Raw genomic sequence first — 12,130 nt, forward strand, 5'->3', positions numbered from 1 at the left:
TGGTTTTTTACCCATTCATCTGCTGATGGGCACTTAGGCTGTTTCCAAATCTTAGATATTGTCAATTGTGCTGCTATGAACATAGGGGTGCATATATTCTTTCTGACTGGTGTTTCTGATTTCTTGGGATATATTCCTAGAAGTGGAATTACTGGGTCAAATGGGAGTTCCATTTTTAATTTTTTGAGGAATCTCCACACTGTTCTCCACAGTGGCTGCACCAGTCTGCATTCCCACCAGCAGTGCACAAGGTTCCTTTTTCTCCACATCTTCGCCCGCACTTGTCATTGGTTGATTTGTTGATGATAGCCATTCTGATAGGTGTGAGATGGTACCTCATTCTCATTTTGATTTACATCTCTCGAATGATTAGTGACTTTGAGCATATTTTCATATGTCTCTTGATCTTCTGTATGTCCACTTTTGAAAAGTGTCTATTTAGGTCCTTTGCCCATCTTTGGATTGGATTGTTTATCTTCCTTTTGTTAAGTTGTATGAGTTCCCTATAAATTTTGGAGATTAAACCCTTATCAGATGTAACATTGGCAAATGTTTTCCCATGCAGTGGGCTCTCTTGTTTTGTCGATAGTTTCTTATGCTGTGCAGAAGCTTTTTATTTTGATGTAGTCCCATTTGTTCATTTTTTCCTTAGTTTCCATTTTCCTAGGAGCTATATCGGTAAAGACATTGCTATGACATATGTCTGATATTTTGCGGCCTATGGGTTCTTCTAAGATTTTTATGGTTTCCCATCTTACGTTTAAGTCTTTTATCCATTTTGAGTTTATTTTTGTGTATGGTGTAAGTTGGTGGTCTAGTTTCACTTTTTTGCATATTATCTGTCCAATTTTCCCAACACCATTTATTGAAGAGATTGTCTTGATTCCATTGTATGCTCTTGTCTCCTTTGTCAAATATTAATTGAGCATATGACTTGGGTTGATTTCTGGGTTCTCTGTTCTGTTTCGTTGGTCTATATGTCTGTTCTTGTGCCAGTACCAGGCAGTTTTGAGAACAGTGGCTTTATAATATAGTCTGATATCTGGTATTGTAATCCCTCCAACTTTGTTCTTCTTTCAGATAATATTTTATTATGCACATGCCAAGCTATATTTAGCCATTTTTCTATTATTGAATTTAAAAATATAGTAATAATAGTTATATTATTTATCCCACTTTATGGACCTGAGGAATTACATTCTCAATTCCCTAATGCCCCTGGATATGTTCTAAAGCAAAGATAACCTCAAGCTAAAGTTCTGAAGGTGTGAGAGTTCTGCTCTTCCTTCATATAAACTCTTAGATATTCAGGACTGTTTGGTGGCCAGTGTTGAGGAGGTGCACTACCAAGGAGCGAATATGGAAAACAAAGACATATGAAGTAGGCATATGAACATTTTGGTGCCAGCAACCTACTCTGACATTTTCAACAGAAAAATCCTATCACTGGCTAATGACCCAGGATGCCAGGAATCAAAACACTTCAGACGAATTAATATTTCATCCACTTTTTCCATTTGACTTCAGTAAAGAAGGTCCTCTCAGATAGGGAGCCAGTTGGATGCTCATATGGACGGCTGGTTTGTAGAGGGGAAAGGAGTGAAAAACCAATTCAAGAATGGCACTGCCAAGAGCAAAAATGTGCTGCAATTTAGAAAGGATCTAGAATTCACATGAAGGAGTTCCAGAACAATGTTTAGCATATGTAGCTAAAATAGAGAGCTTCTTTTAATTAGACAAATTACTATTTGTACTCTTTAAAGATAAAAATAATTTGCTTAAATAGAAAGTAATGTTAGAACCCAGGTCAAAGACAAAACAAGTAAGAAGTAATATGTGTCTTTTAACAGCTTGCAACAAGTTTATGCTGATCCATTTTAGCACCTCCCGGGTTTTAAAAAATATCCAATTATCATTTTAACTAGTATTGTCTTGTTTCATCATGACCTACTTATTGGTTTATTTAGGGGTTTCCTTGGCCTTTTTAATTTTGTTTGTGTTTCTTATGTATATCACTAATAAATATGAGCAAATTTGTTTGAGCACCACTTTGCTCATATCCTATAACTGATAGTAATTATAGTTGGGATAACAACTAATTTCTAAGTTTCTGGATAGCTTATTATGTGCCCTACATTGTGCAAGGTGCTGCAGATATACTGTTGCATAAAATACCCCCATTTTTTTTGTTAATCCTCACCCGAGGATACTTTTTCTATTAATTTATTTAAAAATAAATATTATTTATTTCAAAGAGGAAAGGAGAGGAAGAGAGAGATAGAAACATCAATAATAACAGAGAATCATTCATCAGCTACCTTTTGCACACCCCACATTGGGGATTAAGCCTGCAACCCAGGCAGGTGCCCTGACTGGGAATCAAACTGTGACCTCCTAGTTCACAGGCCAATGCTCAACCACTGAGCCACACTGGCAAGATGAGCTTAAATTTTTTATTTGTACACTACACTTTCTTGAATCTCTCATCTTCCACTAGAGTTAATATCCAAGCATACATCTTCCAGTAATTCATTCAAAGAAGGTAAACTTTCTGAACCTTATGCAATTGAAAAGGTTTTTATTTTCCCTATGACTTGAATGGTATTTCTCTGGAGAAGAATTTTATGTTCTAAATAATTTTCTCTCAGAAATTAAAATAACTTCTTCAGTTTTTAAAACTTATGCTTAATGCTACCAAGGAAAGTACAATGAATCTCAACTAGAAGCTCTTAGGACTTCTCTCTTATTGGTACTCCGAAGTTTGTACTCAGATGGTCTAGGACTGGGTATTTTTCCATTCATTTTGCTGACAATTTTGATTCAGAGGGTTTTTTTTTTCTTCCTTCTTCTTTCTTAAATCTCAGGAACTTTCCTTCAATAATAAATAGTCTTTGAATATTTCATTCTACATATTCCCTCTGATTTCTCCTTCTGGATGTCCTATTATTTCTAATGTTAGAAGTCCAATTATTTTACTCTTTAATCCCCCCCCCTCAACTTATATCTCCTTTTTTAAAAATCTAATGACTCCAGTTTTGGGAATATCCCAAGACTCAAATGTCCAACTAATTAGTTTGCTCTTCATTTATACTGATATTCAGGGTGAGAAAATTCTTTAAGTTTGTTTTAACAATCATAAAGTTTCATTTCTCACATATTATTTTTTCCTTATAAAATCTCTTTTTATTTCACAAATGCAGTATGATCTCTGAGGATATTAATTATACTTCTCATAAAAATCTTCATTTGTATAGTCAGCTACTTCTAATTTCTCAGCTCTTTGTTCTTTAGTTTGGACTTGATTTTACTCAGATTTGATGATTTGGGGTCATTTGCTTACATTTGTTTCTACTATTCTCTCTTAGTTTTGGTACATATGTGCCCAGTGATGGGCAGGCAGATGTGCCCTTGGCTGGAGACTGCCCTGGTGGCTCTGCATTCCCTTTGAGGTTTCCTGTCACCTGGCATTGCCCCACTTTTCCATTCCAAGGGCCCACATTCACTGCTTGCTCATGGGGAAAGACCTCTGCTTGGAAGTGGGCGTACTGAGGGCTCGCCTGCTTGTCAGGTACTACAGCAGTACCTCAGAATCCCATCCTGCTCTGTGCCCAGCATCACTGACCTGGAGCAGCACTGGGACACCTTTTGTAGGGTCTTACTGAACATGTGTCTTGGGCTATAGTTTCCTCCTTCCACCAAGTCCCTTCCTCCTCTCACTTTCTTTGGTGTGCGTAATCCTTCCTAACTCTTGATCTAACAAGGCTACAATTTCTGGTTTATAGTGTTATTATAAATTCATTTGCTCATTTTCTAATTATTTTTATTGATTTTAGAGAGAGGAAAGGAGAGGGAGAGAAATATCGATCAGCTCACTCCTGCCTACCCCCTACTGGGGATCGAGCCCACAACCCAGGCATGTGCCCTGACCCAGAATTGAACCAGCGACCTTGGTACATGGGACAACATTCAACCAACTGAGCCAGAGCATCGTTTTCTGTAACTTCCAAGGATTTGGGGCAGGTGGGGAAGACTGGAACATGCTGTTTTGATTCAATTACTCTAATATTCACTGCACTTGTGGAGTTGCTCTCTTTAGCATGAATACTCTGACGACGACAAAATAAGATATTTTAAAAAGGTATTTGGGGGTGGGGTGGGGAAAGATTAACCAGAGAACTTACATGCATCTATATATGGCCCATGGACACAGACAACAGTGTGGCAAAAGCCTGGGGTGGGGTAAGGGGTGGCGTGGAGGGGGTCAAGGGAAAAAAGGGGGGGCATCTACCATACTTTCAATAGTAAAGATACATTTTTTTAAAAAGAAAGAAAAAGGGTCTCTGAATAGTAAAAACATACAATGTTTGCTTTTGGAATGAAAGGTAAGTATACAAATTCCATATTATAGTCAGGCATTTTCCATAAAGCCCCCTCTCACCTGACGACAGCCTCAACTAGGTGAGCCATGGTGGTTGCTAATTAAATGATGTGTTTGTAAGGTTAAGCCACAGTTCAGAAAGACAGACATAAATTAGCAGTGTATCTATTAAAGTTTCTCTCTTGCAGAAGTAACAGATGTGTCTTCGTTAGGAAAAAGAAAAAAGACTTTCAAATCCCACTTTAAAAGACTAAACTCGACAACGCTGGCTTTGGGAGAGCGTTGTGACATGAGGGGCAAACACTTCTCGCATCCTTGTGATCGGAGACCAAACTCTTTGATTCAATGGTAGGAAAACAGGGATATTTGGAAAAGTGGGTTCCAAAAAATGTCTTAATGACTTAGTAGCTTTCTTTTTTTTCTTGCTATTCAGGTGCTAGGTTTGGAAATATTATTAGAGAGAACCACTCCTTCTATTTTCTCTCCCATATTTCTTATAGGGGGGAAACAGTTAAAAGAGATGAAAATATTATAGCCATATCAATAATTTAATTTTAAAATGGTTTAAAAAATGGACCTCAAAGCTACAGAATTGAATCAACTCAACTGGTTACTCTAAATATCATCTGTTTTCTTCCTACTTAGGCAGGTGAGCTTATAATGACAAATTATGTGGGTGAGATGCTTGAGGAGAAGAACGAGACACATATTCTGTAAACCTGGCTGAAAAAACAAGACACATCAAGAATTTCACTACCAGAGTCCTAATCTGTTTTCCTTTGTTGCCATAGGTAAAAACGCTTCGCATTAATTTGATTTTGTGACAGAATTTTCCTCCCAAAGCTATGATTAAAAATTATTATAGCAGCATTCTTTCCTAGACCAATAAAATAGCATTTGGGACTGGGTGGGTGTGGGGAAGGGGCACACACATATACACACATCACTGTAGACTAAACCACTATTTTTATTATCACCCCAAATGCTGAATATACTAGGTCCTGTCATTATCCTTTTATACCCTTACAACATAATGCCATCTTAATAACTGAGCACCAGATGGGAGCATAGTGAAGTAATTCTGGGTGTGTGGCCTGATATCCTAGGGGAAGAGCTGTAAATAAGCCAAGGTGTGGTGTGAGAATAAACTACTTTTAGAACTTAGATGAATTAGTTGTGTACCAATTAGAGTGGCACAGGTGTTTTTGTCAAGCACATTATCCCATGTTATTGGATAAGAAACCTGCTGACGATGCCATAGCTTGAAAGCATCGGCTTCTTAACTGTAACTGGTCCCTGATACATCCTCAGTCCAGAGGAATGTCCAAAGGCATAGTTGAAACCACCGAGTCACAGAGTGAATGGAAATTGCTCTGATGTTCCTCTGTGTCCATATTGATTTTAGCTCTTTTTTTTTTTTTAAGGCACAGATACTTCTATTTTTTAAAATATTTATTAATTAAATTGATTGGGGTGACATTGGTCAACATAAACATATAGATTTCAGGTGTGGGTTTCTATGTTACAAGATCTGTATATTGCACTGTGTGCCCACCACCCAAAGTCAAGTCTTCTCCTGTCACCTTATATTGAGACCCCTTTTTGCCTCCACCCCCTTCCCTCTGGCAATCACCACATTGCTGTGTGTGTTTATGAGTTTCAGCTTCATTTTCCACATATGAGTGAAATGATATCGTTCTTAGGCACAAATACTTGTAGTTCTTTTTGTTTTGTTTTGTTTTGGAAGATGATTTAGTTTAGCCACAGATTATATTGTATCATTAGTGCTCTGTGAACATGGAATGTCTGATCTGTTAACTGACATTTATATATTACCTGCTGTTTCTGGACCAGTACATTAATTTCTAAAAACGTGTTTAATTTCTCCTAATAGCAAATCAATTGCTTTCTAAGCTTAATTCATGAATGGGTTTTCTGTGAGTTTATCTCCACTGTTACTAGTAGAGGGGTTTTCTTTGGTTCCTTTATAAACAGGACTTCATGATTCTACAAGCTAAAAAAAAATAGAGGAAAAGGGCATTGTGGGAGATAAAAAAAAAAAAGGTAAAAATAAATTTTCTCTCTCCTCAAAACAGTGAGAGTAAGTGGCATTGCCCGGCCATGGTGGCTCAGTGATTGAACATTGATCGACCTATGAACCAGGAGGTCACAGTTCCATTCCTGATCAGGGCATAAGCCTGGGTTGGGTGCTTGATCCCTGATCATGCAGGAGGCAGCTGATCAATGATTCTCTCTCGTCACTGATGTCTCTATCTCTCTCTCCCTCTCTGAAATCAATAAAGATATATATTTTTTAAAAAAGAGTAAGTGGCACTGGAGACTAAGTTTTACTGGAGAGGGGGAAGGAGAGGGAGAGAGAAGGGAGAGGACATGGTAGTACTGACGATGAAAATTGCTTCTCTGCTTTACTGGGAAGAGGGCTGGGTTTCACTGAGATGTGGCCCTCACTGAAGAGGATGACTCTTTACTGCTGAATGAGTGGCCTGAGCTTGGAGAAATGAAGGAGTGGAGATCAGCAAATACCTCCTGCTTCAAAATCTGGGACGCCCCCCCACCCCCCATAGGCAGTCAAACTACATAATTAGGAAGAGTATTTGAATTGGTCCTTGTTTGGGGTCAGAAAGAATGATATGCCGGTGATGGATCCTTTATCTCCAGAAGATAGGTAAAGATGCCTTGTGTACGTTGTCAAAGTTCTGGACCCCATCGGAGCCCTTTGGTCTGTGAGGGGAGTGGAATGAGCCTGTGCAGTGTAAGGGTTACAACAAAACAGCAGCCTCATGTTTGGGTAGATCCTGGAGATGAAAAAGAGGAGCAGCAGTTACTGGTCCCTCAAGGAGATACTGGAGTGACGGGAGCCTAAGAGAAGAAGGACTTTGTGGACTGAAGGCCTGAGCATCAGTGCTAGGACCAGAGAGGTCAACGGCAGGCCCCGAAGGCGAGGGTTCCTCAAAGTGTCAGTCTCCTCCAGAGGCCTACCCTCGCCCGTGCCGCAGACTTCCCTGGGGCAAGAAAGAGCAGAGCTGTCAGCCACAACAGAAACCGAGCTTTCAGCAGTGAAAGACCCTCATGTGGCCCCAAGGAGCAGCAGCAGCAGTGGCAGCTCAGGCTGCTGGTCAGATTTCCCTCTTATTGGGCCTGAATGCACTTCCTGGGCAATGCCCGGGAAGCGGGGAGCCCAAGAGAGCAATATTGGCCTTCTTGCCACTCTGGCACTTACATGTTCCATCCAGTTTTGATTTAACTTGTTGTGATTGGAGAGACAAGACTATATCTCAGATGTGTTATGGAAAAGCTTCTCACAGCTAACAATTAAATGACTGCTATTTCATATTCACTATGAAATTACATTTAGTGTTATTTCATTTATCCTCACTGCAGTGTTAGAAAACATATACTAAACAATGGGACCTGGTGTTCTGATTACATGTATTTATTGCAAAAACAAAGCTAGGTGAGAACCAGGAAATTTCTGGACTTTCTTCCCCACTTACACTACCTTATAAATTTTGATTTTCTGAACCTATTAATATTTTTAAATGTGAACTTATGAAAATGCTGCTTGATTAATAGGAGATATCTTAGAACATAGGACCCAGAAGAAGGCACATATCTCAGAATAGCCAGAAAATACTGCTACCAAAACACTCTCATAGCTTCATTTCTCTTCTACTGCAATCTAAACCCCATATTCCTCCTTTACAAATATCTCAAAGATAAATTTTACCCCCTCAACAACTTTTAAAGACCAGAGCCATAAAAAATCAGATAATCACATCAATAAACCTCAGATTTCATGGAGACAACTGAAAGTCTCAGTATAATAGTAGTGAAAAATTTTATATTCTATAGTTTGAAAAAAATACTTTCTCCCAGCAAAAGCTGAATAAACAAAGATAAAATATGTGTTTCAAGTGAAGATAAAAGGTATTTACAATCACCAATTTTTAATATGCATAAAAATAGTTGTTACTAATAAAAATATTTAGGTTAAATGTAACCCTTATCTGTTCTAAGAATCATGGTATTGATTTAGCTATGCTTTGCTATTTAACAATATGCATTTAAAACATGTGAGTGGAATAAATGTAAGTGCTCTACACAGCATGGGAGATAACAATTACTTACCCTGTAGGCTGGCTCTCAAATTCTTCTGACCACTGCTCTTGAATATCCTCTGTGGAAAGATCTACATCCCGGGTGGTTGCAAAATTAAATTCACTGCCTTCATTTCCATGGAAATAAATGGAGTTCCCATCTGACTGACAGCTATGCTGTAGATAAAAAGAGAGCATGGGGTGGCTGTTGAATTGGTTTTGTAGCTGAATCTGTCTTACTCATGTATAATTAGAATTTTTAGAAAAGTCATTATATTATTCCCTCTCTGATGGACTCTCAAGTCAAAAGAGCTTGTTACTTCTTTTTTGTCTTATTTAATTCAATTACAATTTCTTTCTAACTTATTAAGTTATTATAAAAAAGGAGTCAAGAGGCCATTTGATCTTTGCCACCTCAGCCTTCAGAATGAAACAAGAATATTTTAATTGGAATAATTTCCTATCTTCAGCATAGTCCTTGTTGTGGGAATTAAGTGTGATAATGACTTGTCATACATTTTCAATACTGTGGTTATGGGCTAAATTGCATGACCTTTTCATTATTCCATATAGTTTTAGCTTGTCATTCAAGCCTTCCACAATTTGTCTGTAAATGGGATGTGAGTAGACTAGCCAGCTAATCAAAACATGGAATATAGAAAAGGTCAAAGTAATCCCTGATATGATCATATATTTTCAGCCACCTTTTGAGTAAAAGTTTCTGACCAGACTTATGAAGTGCTGAGAAATCACAAACTTTGTTATTCTCCAAAAGAGCACTAGGTTTACAAAAAAAGAAAGAGGAATTTCTTATGACAATTTTTTAACATTTTTTCAGCTTAAAGTGAATAGTCAAAGGCAAGAGCACACTCTGGAGCTGAGTAAACTGAGTATTTAAAAAATATGATAAATTTGCATGAATAATTCTTGGTAACAAGTTATATATAGAGAAATGCTAATAAATAAAAGATCAAACATTCTTTTATGTTACATACATATATTCTTAAAATGAAATAGATATGAAGTGAAGTAGTTGGGCAGAAAATATTAGGCACAGTGAATGTAAGTTCTATAGAGCAAGGATCATGTCCATTTTATTCTGTGTTGTAGTCCAGGTCTTAGCACAGAGCTTGGCATATAGTAAGAATTAAAATATATTCTTTCAACAATTAGATAAATCAATGAGTGAATGATATAGCTATGCCTTTTCAGGTGTTAAATTAATCTTTCATGGAGAACTCAGTAGTAGAAGAGATTAACAAAGGTACTGGGAGGAAGGGGTTTATAATGAAGTAATATAATATATATTCTTTGCTCTAAAAAAAAATCCCAGTCTAGATGAGGTCTATCAAAGATAGGTCTCAATGCCAGGCAACATATAGTAAGTGCTAATGAGTGAGAGAGGGTAGAAGTCACTGTATGTGGGGGCTGGTGTAGGTGAGCAGGCTTCATAAATGAGTAGGACTTCAACAGCCTTTAAATAAAAACAAAATCCAAGTTGGATGACAAATAAATGAATGACAAAGGTGACAAGGAGGCATGATTTTCAGAATTACACTTTAGCCTGACAGCAAAAGATCTTAAAATGGTAGTCTAAGAGATCTCTACAATATTCTGTTGGCAGTGGTAGTCTAGAATGGAGGAATGATGTGTGCAAACAAATGTTTTATGACAATTAAACAGGTTAATGCTGGGAAAATCAATTGGGGGAGAATTCAGATTACTACACAGAAGAGTAAATAAAGCTTTCAGAAGCTCCTGTAAATTCAAGAGTCAAAAAAGCATATGATCTTGGGGAAATCACTTCATAGCACTGAGATATTAAGGCATATCCATCGGATCTTATCATCTTAGATATACTGTTGTGTGTGACATGTATCTCCTGCCAGAGAATCCTTTTCACAACACAATGAATACAGGTTATTCATAGATGCTAAACTGAGATCACTGCATGCAATCTTTAACCCACACACACTGATCAAAACTAGGATTCAGTTTTATTTAATAGTAAATAGAAACTGTCAAGCTATGAAAGCCGAAGTATCCTCTACTACTGTGCATCCTATAAAGACAATAAATGCTAAGTGGAATAACAAAGATTACTTTCTTTATAATAAATCCACTGAGCTGTAAGTTTCACAGTTATCTTCACATTCTGGAATCTGGAACAACTGTGGCCTATGTTATCTGGAAGTAATATAAGAACTCTGATATCAATGCAAACAATACATTGTCATTAACCAAGGAAATGACATACATGAAATCTTCTACATGTGACAATGGAATAATTTCTATTACAATTTAAAAGGATGTATTTGTGTAATAAAAACAATAACTTGCTTAACATAAAACTTGGGTCACTTCTGGCTAAACATCCATTTAATTTTTCAATTTTGGTTTCCTATATATATAAAATCCTCACCAAGGATATGCTTTTATTGATTTTGGAGAGAGAGGAATGGGGAGAAAGAGAGAGAGAGAAACATTGATCAGTTGCGTCTTGACTGGGAATTGAACCCACCACCTAGACATGTGTCCCAACCAGAAATCAAACCTGCAACATTTTTGGTAGACACTCCAACCAATTGAGCCACTTGGCCAGGGCAGAATTGTTTATTATTTTAAGAGTTTGTGTTATACATAATTATGTTTCACTACTCCTCCAAATTTATATTATTAACATGTCTGATACATATTTTAATGAAGTTGAGGTTGAAATTTTATGTAAAAGATGAAATCATTATAAAATTAGATAGCATGCTGTTAAACTTGTTTCACAACATTAAAATGTCTTAATGTTTTGGGAAACTAAAAGTATATTTAAATGATCTTTATGGTAGTTATTTTGCTGTTACAAAACATTTGGTAGTTTAGTAGACCACTTGTAATTGTACAATTATTGAAAATTCTCTATTAAATATATACTTTTATCACTATAACTGCAACAGTGCCAGCATAGGAAATACAAGTAATATTTATCATATCAAGTATGAAGAAAGCAACCTGAAAAAAATGTAACACTCATTTTGAGTAACAACCAATTTTCATACTAGTAGAGTCAAGCATTAGTATGACCTGTCTTTGGCAAATTTCCTTGAAGGATAAAATGGTTTTGTTTTTGTAGTTTTATTATTCCTCCAGGGAAGAAACTGTTAATTCCCAATCTGTAGTAAAAGAACAATACTCAAGATGGGATCTAAATGAAAACAAACAGGGCAGTGTTTTATGCCAGTCAGGGTTCATTTTGCATGGTAAACACCCTAATCCTATCAGTCAAGCTTAAGGGAAGAGTCACAGTTAGCTTTGTTATCCCTCCCAAGTAGATCCAGTGTCCTTTGGGTTTGAAGGGAGAAAGGTATCGCTTTTTGAATATTCTCCTTTTCATAGTCTTAGTTCAGTGCCACATAATCAAAGAAAGGGTGTGACACGCCCAAAGTAAACAGTGGCCTTTCAGAAGGAGGTGGCTCAACCTTCTCCATCTTACAGCAAGATAGGCTGCCATTTCCTGGGTGGCAGGGCCTGCAGATGAACTGAGCCCACACGGCTGGCTGGGCTTGCTCTGCTCCCCACCACACCGAGGAGATCGGAGATGATTTCTGCCTCAGCCCAACTGAGTAGAACCCAGTGTTTCTCA

At 37.3% G+C, this 12,130-nt stretch overlaps 1 protein-coding gene across 2 annotated transcripts in view; it reads right to left on the reverse strand.

The window, feature by feature from the left end:
* Positions 1 to 12,130, reverse strand: part of RELN (reelin) — a 440,175-nt gene that overhangs the window by 170,224 nt on the left and 257,821 nt on the right. For both annotated transcript variants that reach the window (XM_059712765.1, XM_059712766.1), the window contains exon 11: positions 8,528 to 8,673. In XM_059712765.1, coding sequence (XP_059568748.1) covers positions 8,528 to 8,673 — 146 coding nt within the window. The remainder of the gene's footprint in view (positions 1 to 8,527; positions 8,674 to 12,130) is intronic.

The sequence above is a fragment of the Myotis daubentonii genome, chromosome 10 (genome assembly GCF_963259705.1).
Source record: "Myotis daubentonii chromosome 10, mMyoDau2.1, whole genome shotgun sequence".
Lineage (NCBI taxonomy): Eukaryota > Metazoa > Chordata > Mammalia > Chiroptera > Vespertilionidae > Myotis > Myotis daubentonii.